The sequence below is a fragment of the Carassius auratus genome, chromosome 14, assembly GCF_003368295.1.
Source record: "Carassius auratus strain Wakin chromosome 14, ASM336829v1, whole genome shotgun sequence".
Lineage (NCBI taxonomy): Eukaryota > Metazoa > Chordata > Actinopteri > Cypriniformes > Cyprinidae > Carassius > Carassius auratus.
In genome coordinates, this window is record NC_039256.1 from 14,572,910 (window position 1) to 14,593,817 (window position 20,908).

At 38.0% G+C, this 20,908-nt stretch overlaps 2 protein-coding genes across 4 annotated transcripts; both read right to left on the minus strand.

Annotated features, from left to right (window-relative positions):
- Positions 1 to 36: 36 nt before the first annotated feature.
- On the minus strand, positions 37 to 5,476 carry LOC113113762 (inositol-trisphosphate 3-kinase B). 2 transcript variants are annotated; one of them, XM_026280235.1, is made up of 8 exons: positions 5,377 to 5,476; positions 4,225 to 5,066; positions 3,633 to 3,717; positions 3,266 to 3,479; positions 2,655 to 2,859; positions 1,722 to 1,823; positions 572 to 643; positions 37 to 488 (listed from the first exon to the last, which is right to left on the minus strand). In XM_026280235.1, exons 2-8 carry the CDS (start codon positions 4,987 to 4,989, stop codon positions 270 to 272), a joined length of 1,662 nt encoding a protein of 553 aa, XP_026136020.1. In that variant the 5' UTR covers positions 4,990 to 5,066; positions 5,377 to 5,476; the 3' UTR covers positions 37 to 269. The 2 variants fall into 2 exon arrangements, with proteins under 2 accessions (XP_026136020.1, XP_026136019.1); XM_026280234.1 differs by lacking the exon at positions 5,377 to 5,476 and having other exon boundaries at positions 4,225 to 5,360.
- Positions 5,477 to 6,085: 609 nt separating this feature from the next.
- LOC113113763 (seipin-like) lies at positions 6,086 to 19,371 on the minus strand. 2 transcript variants are annotated; one of them, XM_026280236.1, is made up of 8 exons: positions 18,756 to 19,371; positions 9,449 to 9,533; positions 8,336 to 8,479; positions 7,777 to 7,911; positions 7,536 to 7,633; positions 7,247 to 7,376; positions 6,738 to 6,819; positions 6,086 to 6,639 (listed from the first exon to the last, which is right to left on the minus strand). In XM_026280236.1, the coding sequence occupies exons 1-8, from the start codon at positions 19,013 to 19,015 to the stop codon at positions 6,392 to 6,394; spliced, it is 1,182 nt and encodes a 393-aa protein (XP_026136021.1). In that variant the 5' UTR covers positions 19,016 to 19,371; the 3' UTR covers positions 6,086 to 6,391. The 2 variants fall into 2 exon arrangements, with proteins under 2 accessions (XP_026136021.1, XP_026136022.1); XM_026280237.1 differs by having other exon boundaries at positions 9,449 to 9,530; positions 18,756 to 19,015.
- Positions 19,372 to 20,908: the final 1,537 nt, after the last annotated feature.

The window sequence follows — 20,908 nt, forward strand, 5'->3', positions numbered from 1 at the left end:
ACAGAAAGAATACACATACAATACTTTTATGGTATCAAATATTTAATAGACAAACTTTTATATGCAAAAAAAAAAAAACTGGTGATTTACAAGAACCTTTCCATTTTGAGAATTGAAGAACAATAGCAACACAAGTGCTTAATTAATACTGTTAACAGTAAAGCTTCATAGACCTGTAAAGCTGTGTAGTGACCCAAAGACTGTTCGGTCGTCTATTGATAGATCCAACATGAAATCATCTGTATATGCTAAAGTATATGAGGTCACTCTCAGCTTTGCTGCCCTGCTTGCTTGATGGCTTCACCCAGCAAAGTGATGAGAGAGGTCAGTCCGATGAGGTACCCATCCTCCCTGTTTCCCTCCACCCATGGAACATCATGCCTTAGCTGGACATCCACTGGGGTTGGGATGGTCTTTCCAAAATCGATCATCCATATGTTTGCTTTGCTGCTGCAGTCGTGGACAAAAAGTAAAGAGCTGCCTATGATCTGTGAGAAATTGAGATGATGTTAATTCAGCTCAAAATGGCAATTCTCAGATAATGGTGACAAGTTTAAAGTTTCACACTAACCTCATGTCTGTTGAAAAAGCTTGACTCCTTGAGGGCTTCATTCAGTGCCTGTAATCTGGATTCATATGCCTCCTGAGATACACAAAGTGATAAATTGAGGATATTTTGATGTATTTGAGATGTACTGTAATTGATTTTATTTTGATAGTAGTCAACATTTGAAGTAGATCAAAAAAGTAAAAAGTTGTCCTAAAACCAAAATGCGTCCTTGTTTTAGGACAACTTTGAACTTTTTTGATCTACTTCAAATTTTGACTACTATATTCAAATTATATTGTCAACCAGGCATATTTTGTGTAGAAAAATAATCATATAAGCATGCTTAAACTGTTTAAAGTCAACAAGAATCCCCATTCAAGACCAAATTTACTTTTAACAATAAAAGTCACATATTGGGTAAAACAAGATGTGCATACATGGGCTGAGTGGGTTTAATTTTATCAACTAAGAAATAACTGTCATTGTTCTGTGTCAAGATGCATACCTGTAATGTTTTCTTCTAAGTAATTTTTGTAAATGTTCCTTAAATATCAAAATTTAACTAAGGTCTAGTCCTGGCTTAAAGTGTTAGTTCAACCAAAAATGAAAATTAGGCCGTAAATAACTCACCTTGAAGTCATCCTAGGTGTATATGACTTTCTTTTTTCAGATGAATCCAATCTGAGTTATTTGAAAAATTGTCTTTGATCTTTCAAGCTGATTGATGCCACTCAGCGGGCGTTGCACTGCATCAGTCCAAGAGCAGTTTAATTAAAATGGTATCCATTTAAAAAAAAATGTCTCACACGACTCCCGGGGGAGAGCTAAATCTGTAGCAAGTCGATGCATTTTTGAAAGGAAAATATCCATAATCACAACATAGTATATACTTGAATCTAGCTTGCACTCGCACCTTTTTTGATGGATGTGCTTTTTATTAAACTTCTCTTGGACTGAAGGAATGCAACACAACACCCATTGAGTGGCATCAAACAGTTTAAAAGATCAAAGACTATTTAAAAAATAACTCCTACTGGATTCCTATAAAAGTCATATACACCTAGGATGACTTCAGGGTCAAGCCTAATTTTAATTTTATAGTGAACTAACCTTTTAAGCTAATCCCTTTTTGTGAAACCGGGCCTTTAAGTATGAAATGGTGTGCACTCACTAGAATGTGAACCTGCCTCCTGGTGAAGTTTAACAGTGTTTCTGTTATTTGAGCTTCTGTGCATGTCTTGTAAAAGTCTCTTAATACTTTACCGTTCCCCATCTGGAAAAAAAAATGTAACAGAAGTCAAAAATCAATATAAATGTCCACTCACACTAAAGACAATGACTATAATGATATAGTTTTAACAACTGTTTTAAATGGAAAAGAATAACAGAGTCCACTGCACAAAAATAATGAAAATGCAAAATTGTTGCAATCACCTCCAGAACATTAATTTCTGGCTGATCAATGACCTAGGCAAAGCATTGACAGCCAATCAGAATTAATCCTGCTTTAAAGATCTTGAGCATTTAAAGCAGCAGACAAGAGAAATGCAGCACATGCTTATATTATCGTTATAGCCAGGGTGTGATTTGTGTGTGTGTGTGGGGGGGGGGGGTGCTTTTGAAAACGTTTTATGAAAAGTTTTTGATATGACAGAAACTGTATTTTAATGTGATCACAGTTTAATAAAAACATTGTATGTTAGGCCTATTAATTGTAATGATTTAATTTCCACGATTGTTCAAACATAGAAATAAATTATATAGAGAAAGTGAGCAAAGAACACAATGGAGCTTTTTGAAACTCCAAATCAGTTAAACCATTACCATGTTTTGTTTTATATTTAGTGGTGGAAATGGGCTTTCATACCAATTGTATTGCGTAACATTTGATTCAGGTCAGGACTTAAAACCAAGTGTCTCGAATCATTTGATTCAGATCGGGACATCAATCACAGCGGGTTTGCGAGATTATTTTATCCCCACCAGGGATAAAAATAATTCAGCAGAGGCAGGGATGCATAGACCAGAAGGCAGGAACCACCGACAAATCATTCCCTGGTTATAGTTATCATTGTGATCAGGCCTTTAGCCTCATGTTTCGTACCACTATGCCTTCTATGCGGAATCCCAGTGAGGAGGTGGAACTGCTGTCATCCCTCCACTGCAGGTAACGCAGCTTCGTCACACCTTTCTGTGCGTGTTCTTCTGCAGTGGGAGCTTCCGGATCTATTTTCATCATCTTTTGATACATATCAGCGCGTACACTGGCATTGGTCCTGGCCTTAATGATCTCTTCCTCTTGGTATGTCCTGCAAGTGATGCCATAAGTTCAGATGGTACTGCATTGTTCAAATATTGTACATTTATAAAGGTCAATGAAGCATAGAGTAGCAAACTATTACTTGTGTAATAGACAGTAGAACTCTGTATGCTAGCTACTACTAAATATTGTAGAAACATAATTTTCTGTAAAGTTGCTTTGTAACGATTTGTTTTGTAAAAATTTGTGTAATACTAATATTCTGTCTTGCAGGCAAATGCATCATGATTTTATAAAACCTACCCACAAATTACATTATTTTAAAGTATTGTCTCTCATTTTGAGATTCTCAGCTACTGTAAGCACTATGGCTTAAGAGAACAAATAAAATCTAAACTAAATATCTTAAGTACAAAATTAATCAGTATTTGAAGTAAGGGTTCATTCCTTCCTACCGGACACCCATTTTGCAGTCCATGATGACAGGATTTTTGAGCCCGCTAAGCAGATCTTTTAGTCGGATGTATCGCTCTCCATCCTGACTGATGGGCCCGAAATAATGAGGCACAAACTGATAGAGAGCGTCAGACATGAGGGCCTGTAGACAGATGGCCTCCACCTCACAAAACCTCTTCAGCACCTCACCGCCCTCACTCAGCCTCACGTTACCTAGACAGAACATACAAAACTCATTTTCTCTCTTCAGAATAATGGTTTTGGACCAGGCAGAGACAAAAGGAATGCTCAAACCTATTTTACACCTATAACCTAATGGATTTTGATAGAAAGTGTAGGTATGGTCAGGGTCAAAATCCTGAGTACCTTCGTGTCCTGCAAGCTGGATCCATGAGGTTTGTGTACATTTGGACCACTGCATTATGGTCAAAAACGTTCTCCAAGATCGACACTGGGAAAGAAATGGGAGTCATTTAGGGGCAGAGATCTAACAGTACCTTAAAACTATTTTTTGGGGTTTCATTTTCCAAATTGGTTCATAAAATAGCTTGCTTTACAGTTATACTCTACCCATTGTGAAACTGTTCAGACCCAAAGACATTGCCTACTGCTGGTCTATTATGGGGTACTGTATATTGCATGTTTATCAAGTATAAAATTTGAAGATAAGTTGAATTTGTTTTGGGAATATTGGAAATGTGACTGTGACACGCTACTCTGACCCTATCTCGGTCTACAGTACTATGCAAATAGCTTATTCAAATACGCAGTGCTATGGGTCCACTTTGAGAATCATGCAAATTGTCTGATACATTTCAGTGCACCGAAAAAATACAGAACATTTCAGTTAGTCCACAGATCAGACTGAACCTGACGTCAGTTCACTGCTCCTGAGAGATTCTGCAGAATCTAGATAAACTGCTTTGTGTTTTCTAAGCCTTCCCAAAATTATACTCACCTTCTTCATGGTCTGCCTCCTGGCAACAGTGTCCTCATTTTCACTGAAAACCTCATCACTTTCTGCTGAGGAGTTGAAGGAAGAAGAGGACGAAGCTGAGGAGTGAAAGAGAACCCGAGAGAGAATAGGGTGGGGAACTAATTCTTCCTCACCATCTTTCGCCATACTTTTCTCCACGAAATGTTCTCCATCCCGTGATGACCCAAGCGTTTGTGTGTTTCTCTGTCTGGAACCCCAACTCTTCTTCCTGTGCAGTCGTTTGTTGCTAAAATCTCCCTCATTACTCTCATCGATACTCTCCAGACTTCCTCCCAGTCTTTCCCTCAGTTCGATCTTGCTTTTCCACAGGCTTTTCTTTGTTGCCGCATTCATTGCCACTTTTGAACCCTCTTCAACAAGATTTTCACTTGCCGTCATACTCTCTTTCACTTTCTGCTCTTCTATGTCTTTGTTCTTGGTCGTTTCTCCTGTAGGTATCTGTAGAGGATCCATGCAATTGCGCTTCAGATGTTCTGGTTTCATATCCTCCGCTTCCTCATCTGCATTTGTCTGCATTTCTGCTGGATCTTCAAGCTTGGATGAAAGGACGGCATGAGCAGAAGCCAGTTTAGGTCTGGCTCTGAAGCCAGTTTTCTTGATTGAGGATGGTGAGAAATCAAAAATCCTTTCTTCTATGGCATCTCTCATTGTCTCCCCATCACTTCCATTGCTTCTCTTTTCTGTCAATGTGCTCATTCTTTCTGGAGGAGAATCCAAGTATTTCATGAAGCTGCTTGAAGGGAAATTTTCATCAGAAAATGGACAAAACTCCTGTTTTGTTATTTTGAGCTCCAGAAAATAATCTGATGGGATAAACAAAATTTGATAAACCATACCTAAAGATGACAGATGAATAGACCGATGATATCTTAATAACATAATACAATATTCAATATCTTAATAATATTGTTATTTAAAGAGGCACATTATGTAGGGAATTTCCTTGACATATACAAAGCCTTGGTGTAAAAAATATTGCCGTCACTTGTGATTTCCTATAGAAATCGATAAAAAAACAAACATTATCTTGTCCAGGAAATAGCCCACATATGCTAAATGGCACAAAGTTCAAAACAATACTTGTAGGGGGAAAAAGCATGTACTCCCACGTACCTGAGTCGCCAATCTTTCATCACTCCTGTGTGTTAAACTGAACCCACCAGTAGTTCAGCTAAACCAGCTAAAGACTTGACACCAGTTTAAAGTCTTGCTGTCAGCGTTTTCCAGCAGTGCTTTGCATAATGTGACATCATGGTTTTCCACAACATATCTGACAATGAGCTTTTTTGAGGTTGGGCCGACGGCTGGCCCACACTCTCTCTAATGTGAGAGCAGCTCATACTCTGACAAATGGTCCATATACAGCATGTGTTTCCATGTGGAAATTTTTATTTAATCAGCATACAGATTTCACAGGAATTGAACCTTTACTCGTGATACCATTTACAGTAAACTATAGATTTAGATAATAAAAATAATAATCACTTGTTTTTCGGTGGCTATACATCTTGCCACAAATTGCCATTTAATTCTGAGCCATATTAGAGTCTCTCTACAATTATGTATTTATAAAATTAGCATAAAAATACAATATTATGCATATTAATACAGCCAATATTGACATATTTTACAACTTTACTTATTCTGTTTTTCAGATATAAAATATATCATGTTAAAGTTATGATTATAAATGTCCATAAATAGATTTCAGTAAAGTAATATCCTATTGATATTTCTATAATTTTCTCAGCATTTTTAAAAGTGGAATACATGTAAATGAATGCAAATTAATGTTATTTTCCAGACAAAAACCACAAACAAATGACATTCTCCCCCTTTGGTTATTTATTGGCACAGTGTCACTGTTTTCATTGTGGAATATAATAATAAGAAGAACAACAAAGGATATGTCTAGAAGGGTCAGTTTTATCTCAACATTTGGTAGACAATAAATGGTTAATATACTGAATACTTGTGGTTGTCTACAATAATGATACAAGAGATTAGGGCTAGCATCAAGTCCAAATTTTTTTAAAAAGGACATTGTTACCAAATCTATGAAATCCAGTGGGTGGCCTTTGCTTTTCATAACCTTTACCCTCATTTAAAAGACAGCTCCATTCGCTCTCTAGCAGCTTGAACAGACACCAACACTGTTTTGATAAGTTTTATCTGTGGTGTCTGTTAACACTTGAGATGACTGTAACATGCTCTGGGACAAATTCCTGTGCCTCAAAATCATTTCTCCATCCCCAGCTTCACAGGTGGGTTCATCTTCAGCAAGTTCTATGGAGTCATCCTCACTCTCCTCCACCCCCACGTCTGGAATGGATTCTTCCGCCTCCACTGATTTACACCCTATGTCATCGAAACGTTCTATAATAATGGGGGAAATCCAACAAATGTATTATAGTGGCTGTATAAAGAAATATGATCAATGCAGTGAAAATTTCAGTGATTAAACCAGACTTCACCTGGTGCCTTTCCTTCATCCTGTGGTTCAGACTGATCATTTACATCATCTGGTTCATTATTTTCCTCTTGTTGCATTACAGCCTGAATCAATGAAAACACTGTATGAAAAATGTTGTTAACAAAGACATTCGCAGAAGAAACACAAAGTCACTATTTCAAGGCTAGAATGCCCATAACATACTGTATACAAGATTAAAAGTGTAATTGCAAGTTTTTATGATTTGTAGCCCACAGATTTATGGATTACAATTTTGGAGTACCGAGTTTATACGAAAAAAGTCTGAATTGTGAGAAAAATGTCATGAACATCTTTTTTTTTTTATTGCAAAAACAAGCTTTCATACATTTGTTCTCCCTTGAGTACTAAGGTTTGAAAAGCCTCATTAATTACAAACGCATTACATATTTACACGCATTCACATCTACGTTTGCATACTTTTGTAGAGTATGCTCTTGGCCAGTGTCTTGTATAACTGAACATTAAATGCTCAATTTTAGAGAAGCGTACCTTTCCACGAGTCCTGCGACCACCCAGATTAAACTGCAGGAAGCTGAGAAGGATGATCAAACTGAGGAAAGTAAAGTTACTCATCACCCCGATGAGCGCTGAGATCAGGGGGAAGTGATACAGCAGGTACCTATGAAGATCAGACAGATTCATAAAGACCTCATCATCTGTTTGACGAGACAAATGTTGGGCTGATCTCAAACACAGAGCACATTATTTAAATTAACAATAAATGTAAAAATGTGAGGACTTTTTAAGTAACCCAGCAAAAAGACAGGAATATACACACCTGATGCCTGTAAAGTGAGCAAAGATGTAGAGATGAGCTCTGTAGATCTGAATACGCTGGGAATGGATCTCAATGATGGCTCCAACAATGGGGTTGTACTGAACAGAGAAAAGAGAGAGTCAAAAATATACTAAATGAGCTCTAAAATCTAGTTCCACTTCCCATATACTGTACATAAGCTGCTAAAGGTATTCTAAGTTTTGTAGAGTTTCTATGTGGTTGCTAGGACTCCATGACTCACAGAATCATCTTTGAATTCAGAGTACAGCTCCACCATGACTGACTGCTTCTGCTCCGACGCTCCTGTTAACAGCAAGGGGGAGAAGGCCACTGTGCCCAGAGCCTGAAGAAGAGAGGAGCGATAATGGAGCATTGCCTGAGACACAAACAGAGAGAGAGAGAATGGGAGTCGATCTGACATCTTACCATAGATGCATTGTGAAAACGAAGAAAGATAACAAGGCTCGCCCTGATGAACCTACATTTTGAAACAGTTACTTAATAGGAAATGTCATGTGAAAATTTAAATTCTGTTATGGAAAAGCACCATAAAATGACTTGAAGTGTGCTATATTCAAAGTCTGTTGAAGCCATTTGACATGAATCATGTTAATGCTTATAGAAATGTCATTTCTGTGTGAAAAATTCCTTTTAAGCATTAAATGAATTTGACTGGTTGGATAATTCACATTTTAGATACTGAGTGTAATCTATCAAGAAGAAAATATTTGCTGTACACAATAAACGTAAAAAGGTTGTTTTTTTTGTCTGTGTACATGGCTCCTGGTTTGCATACTTACAGAACGTGCCGATCTGTCAACAATCGGACCAGCTTTAGAATAGGGATTCATTTTTACTAGGAACATTCCCAGCTCCTGGTTGGCTGGAGACTCTGGCATTTCCAGCTCTAGTGTGATCCGATAAGGCTGACCGTATGTCATTACCTGTAGTAGGCAGGAAAGAGAAAAACGTATCTAAAATACATTTATTTCATCATGTATAGTTCAAATCTATGAACATATTTACTGACATTTTGCTCAAGACTTGCTGATATAAATAATAATTATCATTACACTTTATTTGGAGAACTACTTGTGCAAAATGTACTTTCGTAATATAATGCGTAAAATATGTTTTAATGTCATTGATGAGGATTGTATGAATTTAAAATAATATTGTTCTTTAAATGAAAGATATTTAAAGCGTATTTCCAGTTTAGCACAATCAAATATACATCAGTATAACTTTAGTTTGACTTCAGCACTACTTCCACAAAATTAAAGTGCATTACAAAACTGGTTGTTCCAATTTATCAGACTTTTAAGTATATCAATTTAGTATACTAAAATTTCAATTGCAGTATATTTTTATTAAGAACATGCATGTAGTTGGCTTAAGGTTAAATAAACGTATTTAGTGTATTTATATTTCACTAGGACAATATACTACTAAAATACTCATATATATCCACTGTGCATAGTATGCAAATATTCTTTGTCCACATATATTCTGACTGCACAATATGTGCAGCATGCAACCAAAGTATGCAAAGTAAAGTGATGTCAACCTTTATTTTTAACAAAATTTTCCCCCGGATTTATTTGATCAGGCTGGATAGATGCAAACTAAATTTATTACTAACATCACTGAACATAAATTAAAATAAATATGTCATAGTGACATTAGAGAACAATGTAGAATGCTAGTATTTGAAACACTTATGACATAATATACACATTTCTACATACTATACTAAACCAAAGTCCCTGCTATAGTCTTTGACTAAGTTCAGCAATAAAAGATAATAATAAAAAAAATTATAATAATAATTATTTATAATAATAAAAGGACCTTTAAAATAAAGTTTGGTTAAAATTAAGAAACTACGCAAGGAAGAGTTCAAGGATGATTACCTGATGTTTTCCATTTTTCAGTAAAGAGACATTAGCCACAGGGAAAGAACACAAAGAGTGATGAGGAGATAGACAATCAGTCCTGCTGATCAGAAACACATTTGACATGAACAAGCAGATGACAACCATCAAGAGCTACCACAGTCAAGCCTCTGATGAATCTAGGCTGATTCTGTGATATTACTGTAATCTGAGCCTGTTCTCATTTCGACTGCATGTGAATTATCAACATGATCAAAACATTGCTGAGAAAAATTTAGCATGCCTCTTTTTAGCTAATAGTTTATACATTTTAGCAAGTACAGTTGTGTTCAAAATTATTCAACCCCCTAGAGACTACAGTACTTTACAAATACAAGCTTTTCTGAAGATCCAGGATATAATAAAACTTGCATCTATAACAGTTCACTGGCATATTAAAAGTGATATTGTCAATATGTAATGTAATATATTTGAGTTATGAGATTTTTTAATAATACTGCTATGTCATAATTATTCAACCCCTATTCAACATTGCTGTTTTTAAATCACTTATTTGCATGGTGGGGAATAAAACAGTCTCAAAACACAATTAAGCCTTTAGAAACTCTATTAAAAACAGAATTAGCTTGAGCCGTTACACATACAGTTAGCCCATGCATGTATTGAAGTTGAGTAGCAAAAATGTCAACAGAGATCTCACAAAAGCAAAAGAGAAGAAATATTGTAATACTTTAGAAAGGCTAAGGCTATATGAAGATTTCCAAGACATTGAAAGTTCCTAGAGACACAGCTCTCAGCTTTATTTCTTAGCTTAAAGTGTGTTTTACCAGAAAACCTTTGAGGGTGTGGAAGAAAAAGCACAATATCATAAAATGTTTAATCAGAGCAACTGAGAAAAAACGTGCAATGTACAGCCAAAGACTTGCAAGATGACCCGATGAAAGGAGGAAAACCATTTCAATGCAGTGTATAAGAAGAACACTAGACAAGTATGGCCTTCATGATGAGACACATCGATAAATACTACTCTTGATCAAGAGGAACAAAAAGCCAACTTGAACTTGATAAAATTCATTTGTGTGGACCTGTGGAGCTCTGGAGGAATGTTATATGGAGTGATGTGACCAAACTGGAACTTTTTGGACCCATGGATCAGCGGTATGTCTACTGCAAAAAATGACAAAACTAAGCAGAAGAACACCATCTCCATCCTCAAACTTGGAGGTGGATCAGTCCTGTTATGGGGTTTCTTTACTGTAGCAGGAAGTGGAAATCATGTCTGTATGAAGGACATCATGGATTCTTTGAAGTATCAGGCCATTTTGACAAGAATTGTGATGCCTTTGGTGCAAAAACTGAAGCAGATGATGAATGGACTTTCCTGCAGGACGGTCATCCCAAAGTACACATCCAAATCTACTTCTGCTTGGTTCAGGGATCAGTCATGGAATGTACTTGAGTGACCTGTTCAGTCTCAAGGCTTAATTCTCATTTCAAATATCTGGTTGAATTTGAAGAAAGCAGTGGCAATGTGAAAACCAAAGATTATCAGTGATCTGAAAGCTTTTTCAGGTGTGGAATGGGCCAAACTGTAGTAGAGAGGTGACAGAAGCTTCTAAACACTTACAGACAGCGTTTATTGGTGATGTTAAAGAATAAAAGATTCTGCACAAAGGGGGTTGAATAATGATTTTGAACATCAATGTTAAGAGCCAATTCGAATTTTATCATGATTCATCAATGTTCCATTCTCAGAATCACTCAAAAGTGTATTAACAAACTTTCTCTAATACTTTACTGATGCCTTTGTTAAATTTATTTCATAAAATGTCCTCCACAGCAAATTGCCTTGCAAGTCAAGGGGGTTGAATAATTTTGAACACAACTGTAAAAGGCCTTTAAGTATAAATCTAAAAATCTATTTCTTTAGGTCTTTTTGCTATGAAGCATAAGAACAACATTTATATTATTAGCAATATTCCAGGATGAACACTTACTGGACTGGAGCAACTTATTTACTTAATTATTCATAAAAAAGAAAGAAAAGAAAAAAAAGTCAAGTTAAAATATAAATCAAATATGTATATCATATATGATATAATCAATATATCAAATTTGATCCATCAGGCTTTTGAGGATATTTTTTATTTGTTAATTTCTTCAGTCATCATTATGTTGCAATACATTTTTTCTCCACATTAAAAACTTCAGAGCTTTGATCATAAAACTAAGCATCTTGATCTTACTAAGACATTGTTGATAAATAGAGAGACAAATCATATCTATGTTAGTCTGCTTCACTGTTATCAAGATCTCATTGATTTACATTACAAGCTATGAGAATGAATGCTGTTAGGAAACATCCAAGAGAAATCCTGTCAGTCTGGACTACATCAGACAAAATGCAGCACGTATCGTATAACCCCTATTAAACCAAGCTCTTACTTTTTTGGCCATATAAATATCAGCAACTCAACCAACTTTCGTATTTTGGGCACAGTTAGGCCTCTGAATAAAAGTTTTTTTTTATCCTTTTCGAGTATGAGCTCCACATTATACTACACAACACTAAATGTTTAAAATAAATACTCAACAAAAACACATATGCAAACTTTTTTTTTCTATTTTGTCTAAAGGTTAAATAAACTAATCAATAAAAATAAAAATATTTTTTGGAAATTTGTCTTCAGAAACACTTTTTGTAATGCTGGTTGAAAGTCTCTTCACATCCCGGTATCATTAAGTTAAGTGATTTAAATATATTTATCTGTATTTATATATTCTGTATATGTTCCAATAAATGTCCATCCAATCAAAACGCTCTGTCTGAGTGATAATGAGGGGGGTTGGGTCTGCACTTGACGTGGAGGGTGTGGAGAAGGAGGGCCTTTAGTCGCCGTGCATCTGCATCCAAAGCGCATGGCGACTGCAAACCTGACATTGCCATCAAAAGCGGACCGCTTCCAGTCAAAGCAATCGCTCTCTCATTCCAGGCAATGAACGCCATCTCTCTGCTCTCCGCGTACCAGGTGGAGCTACAAGTCAAGGTGTCTGTCACGCCAGGTAAGACACAGTGGGAAGAAATCTGTGTCATCACAGATCTCTAGCTCTGTCTTCAGAGAAATGCCGTTCAGCATGGGCGTAGGTTTGGTCTCAGCTTTGGTGGGGACACGCGTGTAGCCCGCGCGTGTAGCCTGTCAGATACCCCGCTTCCAATCAAATTACGGCGTTTCTTGTACTGTCGTCGTCCTGGCCATTAGAATCGATCCAAATAGCAGTGAGTGCAAAGATCCAAATAGCAGTTCAAAGGTGCTTGCTAAATACTGGTGGGGACAAATTTGCCATCTCAAAATATTGATAGGGACTAGTACCTAGCATCCCCCCCTAAACCTACGCCCATGGCGTTAAGGCTGTGGGCAAGGCCATGGCCACAATGGTCATTCAGGAGAGAGGACGCTGATTTAATTTGGCTATTCTCTCTAACAGAGAAAAGCCATTTTAGATGCACCGGCATTTAAAGAAGGTATTTTCAGCTCACAGAGGGTCTTTTCGGCTCAGCGCTGATACTGATGCAGAAAAGGGATAATGAGGCATTGCAGTTTTGCATGCCAAGGAAGATGCAGACTGCACCCCTTCCTCTTCCTCGGCAGACCTTTGCGCAGGCTATAGCTCGCCCACCCCCCAGTTTTCGCATTCCTAGGCGACAGAGACAATGTGTGAATGCAGCAGCAGGTCAGAGTGGCGCAACAGAGCAGAAACCCATCTGGCCCAGGAAACATTATTCACCCGCAAGAGCTCAGATGGATCAGCCAGCTCCTCATCCTACCCAGGTGATGTAGATGAAGAAAAAGGGGACTCACAGCCCCCCTCCCCCTCGCTAGTCCCTGACCCTCAGTTGTTCGGATTTCAGCAAAAAGGGATGTTTACAGATGTTCTGTGGGGAAACCAGAGTTGTGCAAGGGGATGCAGAGCAGTGTAGAGAACAAGAGACGATGAAGTGGTGCACACAAATGCTCAAAGTAAAAAAAAAGTTTTCACTGTTTCCTCAAAACATTTTTTAAAAAACATAATATCCCCAAAAATGTTGAAAAACACTTTATCAGAACACGCTGCAAGTAAACTATTGGCAAGTGTGCACACAGTTCCGCTGGATGCTGAGGACAGTACAGAACGGTTACAGACTTCAGTTCGTTCAGATAGTCCCAAAATAAGATAAATTCCTGGCCAAATTTTGGAAAGGGAAAAGTGTTTATTTTCGCACATGGCTCATACTATTAAGTCTGATGGCCTCAACTCTAATAATCTTTCCCTTTGGCAGAATATTTATAATATTATATTTATGCGTTGTCCAGGCCAGGAACGTCATAGCAATGGATGCATCATTGTTCGGCTGGAGGGAAATTCATAAGGGCAGAACAATGAATTGGGGATCCCCATCTGAGCCACTGTCACATAAACTACTTGGAAATGCTGGCGTCTTTCTGATGTTGAAGGATTTTCTTACTTTTCTGAAAGGATATCAAGTTCTCGTTGGAACGGACAACACTACAGTTGTGGCTTACATTAAGAGAAAGAGAGGTCTCAGATCACTCCATTTACACATGTTGGCATTCAAACAGATTTTTGTGGAGCCTTTGTTATCACTGAGGGCGATGCACTAACAAGAGATCATGAACCGGGGTGCAGATCTGCTGTCCAGGGGAAATCCCCTTTATGGAGAGTGGAAGCTGAACATGGAAGTGGTCGGTCAAATTTGGAGCATATATGGCAGAGCAACAGTGGATCTTTTTGGGTCGCAGGACAATACTCAATGTCCTCTGTTCTTCTCTCTGAAGGATCAGAGCGTGCCTCTGGGAATAGACTCACTGGCGCATGAGTGGCCTTCGCACTCTCCTGTATGCGTTCGCATGGATAGTATTGATATCCCTAGCCCTTCATAGAGTGAGTGAGGAGGGACAGAAAATGATATTGCTGTATGCAGAGCCACAGTCCCTTCCACTGCGCAGAAATCTGCCGTCACAGGCCGAGGGAAGATTTTTAATCCTTATCCAGAACACCTGGAAATGTGGGCCTGGCCAGTGAGTGGCTAAATTACGAATGCAGCTGGTCTGCCAGACAGTGTCATCAGAAGTATACAGAATTATAGGGCCCGGTCCACTCACTCACTCACTCTATGAATGTAAATGGGGTGTGTTTGAGCTTTGGTGCGCGGCTAGACACATAATCCCCATTCAGAGTTCAATGTAAGTTATTCTATGTTTTCTGCAGGATCTGATAGATCAGGGCAAAGCGTTCTCAACCATAGTGTTTCTGGACATGATATCTGCCTGTCATGTAGGTTTTGAAAACAATACTGTTGAGCAGCATCCTTTCTTATTCAGGTTGATGAAGGGCGTGTGTCTCAAAACCGATTTCTCCTTCATGGGGTCTGGTTCTGGTGCTTGATGCGCTTTCTGCTTTCTGACTCCAGTTGAGCCACTGGACAAGGCTGACCTAAAATTATTTTTAAGATGTTTCAAATGTGCTGCTGTTAGCTTTGGCTATTGGAAATTCACACACTGCTTTTATGCTCAAGATGGTCAATTCTATTATTCCTCTTGAGTTAAGAGAGTATCACTGTGACTCAGTGGTAGAGCACTGCATTAACAGCACAAAAGGTTGTGGGTTCAATTCCCAGGTGAACGCACAGACTGGTAAAATTTTAAATTATATATATATATATATATATATATATATATATATATATATATATATATATATATATATATATATATATATATATATATATTAGGGGTGTAACGGTTCACAAAATTCACGGTTCGGTTCAATACGATACACTGGTGTCACGGTTCGGTTCGGTACGGTTCGGTATGTTTTAGATACAGCAAAAAGAAAAAATTGGCAGATAAATTTCCTTGATTTTTTAAAAATGTTTTATTAAAACTAACAATGTTTTTTTTTTTTTTTTTTTTTTTTTTTTTACATTGAACTGATACAGCATACTGTATAAAACAAAAACAGCTCCTTATAAAAAAAAAAAACTGAAAATGTTATATTGTTGTAGTAGTTATGAACAAATACAAAGATGTAACTTTTTATATGGAACTCTATAACTGTTTATATTGAGTGTGTTTTTACTCAATTGGTTCTTTATAGGGCTTATGTTTTTTGGAGCAAAGCAGGAATTACGGTCTGGCTGAAATGAGCTTGTGAAGGAATATTGTAACGGGGCTCAATTACATTAAGCATGTTCTTAAAACCTGCGTTTTCCACTACAGAGTAATGCGCTCGCTCACTCAGTAAGCGCTGAAGGCTCCTTACAAAATGGCCAATGCGTTTAACAGACCAGAAATAGAAGATCCTCCAATAACCAACAGGTCTGGTGTTTGGGTGCACTTTGGATTCCCCGTAAACTATAATGGTGATGATAGAATGAATGGTAAATAGTAAGGTCTCATATCTGCGACTATAATGTAAATGTAACGTAAATGTAGCCTACCAATCCCCACGGTGATGTCTTTTGCCCTGTTTGAGTCAGTTGGAAATGTCTGTCTAAATGCTGCGGGGATAGTTTGTTGTGTGTATGTTTCTCCTTTTTTTCGTCTTTTCCCAGATACTGACACACTAAGGTGATGTCGGCGTAAATGAGTTGACATGTTTTAAGTATTCCCGCTAGTGTTTTTTTTTTGTTTAGTTTTTTTGTATTCCCGCTGGTGTACCCTATTGTCATGTATCAGATGCGACATACCGTTGTTTTTTTATCCACCACTCTCTTGCCATCACCATTATAGCTTACAGGGAATCCAAAGTGCACCCAAACACCAGACCTGTTGGTTATTGGAGGATCTTCTATTTCTGGTCTGTTAAACGCATTGGCCACTGCGTACCGTGCATGAACTGCTCGCTCACTCAGCGTGTACTGAGTGAGCGAGCGCCTGACCAAGTAGCATAACATAAACATAAGTTGGTAGGTATTTTTTCTTCAGGGGTGTCAGGGGCATTGCCTGTTACATCATTTGGGTTATTGCACTACCTTGTTGAACGCATTACATTATATTTCACACACTTTTTTATTTCCCAAATATAATTAATTAGTCCAACGATCCGTTCGGTACATAATGCATATTGCACACCGAAAGCCTTGTACCGAACGGTTCAATACGAATACGCGTATCGTTACACCCCTAATATATATATATATATATATATATATATATATATATATATATATATATATATATATATATATATATGTGTGTGTGTGTGTGTGTGTGTGTGTGTGTGTGTGTGTGTGTGTGTGTAGCCTCAATGCACTGTAAGTTGCTTTGGATAAAAGTGTCTGCTAAATGCATAAATGTAAGAGCTTATAACACACCACCACCTATGCTTTAGCAGAACAGCAAAGGCTGAATATTTGAGGTCTGGTGTGTGCTTCACGTATACAAAGAGAATTAAAGAGTTCAGAGAGAGTGATCAGCTGTTTGTGTCTTGGGCAAAGCCACATAGGAAGCCAATTACTAAACTGTGTTTATCCCACTGGATAGTGGAGGCAATTTCTTTTGCATATTCCAGTAAGGGTCTTACGCCTCCATCTGGTTTATGTGCTCACTCAATGAAAGGAATATCTATGTAATGGGCTATAAGATATCTGTGAAGAGGCAAGTTGGTCCTCACCGCACACATTTGCAAGATTCTATAAACTGGATGTTACAGTTCAAATGTTTGCACATGCCATATTGAGCATTGGATCTTGAGTGTTGACTTTACCAGCCCTATAATAGTTTCTTTGGGTGGCAGGAGACTTTGAGACAGGCAATACAGGAGTTAGGAGATCCCATAGTGAGACCATGAAATGTATGCTTGAAAGAGAACAATATGTTACTTGCATAACCCCCGGTTCTCTGATAGCATTTAGTGAGGTGTCTCACCAGAACTACCTCCTTGCTCTGTGAAGCGAGGAAGAGGTGTGCTTGTTTTGAATGCCGTAATGACGTTGCATCGTCCCTTTTATAAAGAGGGGAGGGTGCCGCTCCCTGACGCAACGTCATGTCTGCCAGCCAATTGAGGCTGGCGTAATGGAATTGGGCTTTTGAGGAGTATATGGAAGGGGTGAATCCAATAGTGAGACACCTCACATAATGCTGTCAGAGAACTGGGGTTATGCAAGTAACCTATTGTTTTTGAAGAGCCACCGTCATCTTGGCTGCGCGTTACTCCTAGATAATAGAAAATAGGCAAAAAGGCGGGACGTGGGTGGAGCTGGTTGCTGAAACCAAACCTGCCTTACACAACGGTGGTGACAGCAGTGGCAATCCATCTGTCACTCAAGTGGCCACACCCTTAATTATGCATGAACTTTAAGGCTTGATATAATTTAAAATTGACGAATTATAAAAAAAAATCACACCCCCACAAAGGGCAAAATTAACTATATAGACCAAAACCACTTTTTGTACCAAGCTGTAAACACCTTTTTTCTTCTGCTGTGAAGTTGGGCATTTTAACAAGGGTAGTCTCTGCAGTGGTCCCAACCCTGGTCCTGGAGGCACCCCAACACTGGACATTTTACATGTATCCTTAATCAAACACACCTGATTCAGGTCATTGGCTCATTAGTAGAGATTCCAGGATCTGAAATTGTTGTGTCGGAGGAAGAAGATATGCAAAATGTGCAGTGTTGGGGTGCATCCAGGAACAGGGTTGGGAACCATGGAACTTACTCCCTTTGGCTCTAGTGGCCATTCAACGAATTGCAGTTTAAGTCACTTCTGTGTTGGTTTCAAGTGAGAGACCAGAAGGTTGCCGCTTGGTTCACTTTCAGTGCTATCAGGCTAAAGTTAGCATTTTCCAAGATCTACTGCGCATTTAAATTAATATAGCAATAAAAATAAGATACATATAAGACAATTGCTGAGACACAGTGATAATATAAACCTGTTAAATTATAAAATGTGGATAGCATAGTTTAGATGAACTGGCCTTAGCTGAGCATATAAACTGAGCACAGTTTGATACATTGGCTTTTTTGAAACATTAATTTATTAATTTAGCATTTATTCATTTAAAAAAGACCTGCTTTTAGAAACAATATATTTTTGTATGCTTAATGTATATAATGTTCATGAAGTTAATGCTTAAATCATGAATAATGATTTTGTGAATGGGACAAGACAAATTTTAATGTTTCCAACAAGATATTTAACAATTTAGGCATATGCTTAAAAAATGTGCTTTTCAAGAAAGCTTGTTTAGACGCGAGAAGAAAACCTGATTAAGAAAATGATTTAAAGCAGCTTACTCTGCTTGGTACCTGTAAACACCTCACCTGTAGAAGAAGTAGACAGGTGTGATGAAATTGGCTGTGGGCATAAAGGTATAATAGAAACTGCCATAGAGGAATAAAGCCACCCAGAACACCAGCAGAATCACACAGATCAGGATAGAAATTTCCAGAAGCTTCTGTCTGATTCGCAACAGAAGCACTGACATTGTCTCCAGGATCTGGACCACCAGCCCGTTGATTTGAGGTCCCACATCTTGAACACCAGAATCCTCAGATTCGAACTCCTCCACAGTGGGCTGCATGTTTACTAAGATTTATTTCTCTCAAACGGTCCAGTGTTGTTGTGCTGCTATCTCAGAAAAGTCCTTCACAACTTCCTTTTCTCTTTCGATTTCAGCTCTTGTTGGCGTCTTTGGTTTATATACCAAAGACCCAAACCTGCCTCATTCCTCATGAAAACTCAGCCAATTTCTCACCAGCTCATGTTTCAGTTTTTGAGTTCCTGCGAGATTCTTTCCTCTGCCCTTGAAGCTCTGACGTCTGACTTTTGATTAATCTAAAATGCTCCGAATCAATGAACAATCCCTTTTTAATGAATGTTCCTGCAGTAATGGACTGTGACACTGTCGGTTCCTGGAAAAAAACGGACAGTCCGAAGAACAGCTGGATCCCAGTGGGACGACGCTGGGACTCATGACCAGCATGTGAGGCAACATGACAAGGAATGCTGTTAAGAAATGCAAACAGTATGAAATATCCAAGGAAAATCTTTCTATCTTTGATCTAGATGACCTTAAACACAATTAGTAACAGCTATTAAATCAAGCAGAAACAGTTGTCATTTATCATTTTGTGAGAATCATATGCATGTAACTGGTTTGAAAGGCCAGACACACAATAACCATTTCAAGTTTACCATGCAATTACAAATCCATCGGATGCACACAAGACACATGCGACACATGACTTTACAGCAAAAAAGCACAGTAGGCCAGGTCAATGCACGGCTCAGTAAATTCAAATTACAGGCAGTTAGCTGTTTGAGGACACACGTGCACTTTGTTATTATGACACTGGAGTTTCCAGCTCAGTTGAACATTTACACATGATTACTCCTACATGAACTTAAGTAGTTTTGCACATAAAGTATAAAGGAGATTTTGTTTACAGCAATCTTGTATGTTTAGTATTGTGTCGCCATTAAATGTTTTTGTAATGTGCATCTCTTTCCACTAGATGGCAATACACACCCTTTTACTGTGAGCAAACTCAAACTCAAACTGCAGAACAGTAAAACAGGTTCCTTTAGAGATTAAGATGAAAGATTTTATTGTAAATTATTCTTTAAATAAGCTTTTATTTTGGTATTAGTAAAAATGGTGTTGCTATCATGGCAAATCCAATAAGTTAGGGGTGTTTGCTTTTGAAGGAAGGACTCAAGCTGTATCATTGAGACCTACAATTTTGGACTTGGGAACAGTAAATAACTACCTAGCAACAAAGCAAGAAACCTTAGCGACTGCAACACAATGCCATAGCAACCTCTCACAACATTCTAGAATTGTGGCAGTGAGTTCTGAATGACAAAGAGCACTTACATTTCCTTTAGAAAACACAAAGATCTACTAGTTTACATTATCATCAGTAATATGAACGCTGCTATCAAATGTCTGAATGTATTCCTTTATTCTCCCCCCCCCCCTAAAGCAAGTAGTTTTCTCTAAAATGAGCAGCACTTGAAAAGGTGCCACGTTTGGATTGATTTTTCACATGCCAGAGAAAGAGCGAGAGATGATAGGAATTTTGTGGATGATTTCAAATGACCTGCCAAAGAGAGACTGCTGGCCTACATACATGTTTAAAAAAGGATCTTGCAGGTGAATCAAATTGTTTCAGCAAGTGGAATAGTGCTTTTTTTCTGACAGAATGATAAAGGGAGATCAAGTGAAAATTTAAAGAATGACTCCTTGAATTAAATTTGTAAAAATGAAGAGAGGTGTAGCTGAACTGGACTGCAGATGAGAGCTCTTCCTCCCCTCCTCCTCCCCTCATGCTGGTATGACTCATTTGCAAATCATAATCTGTGCTAAAGCTCTATGTATAGCTATAGGATGGAGCTGCACCGTGGCTGCCAACACTACAGAAATATGTTGAAACTTTGTTCTATCACTACCATTCTTACTTGATTCTGATTG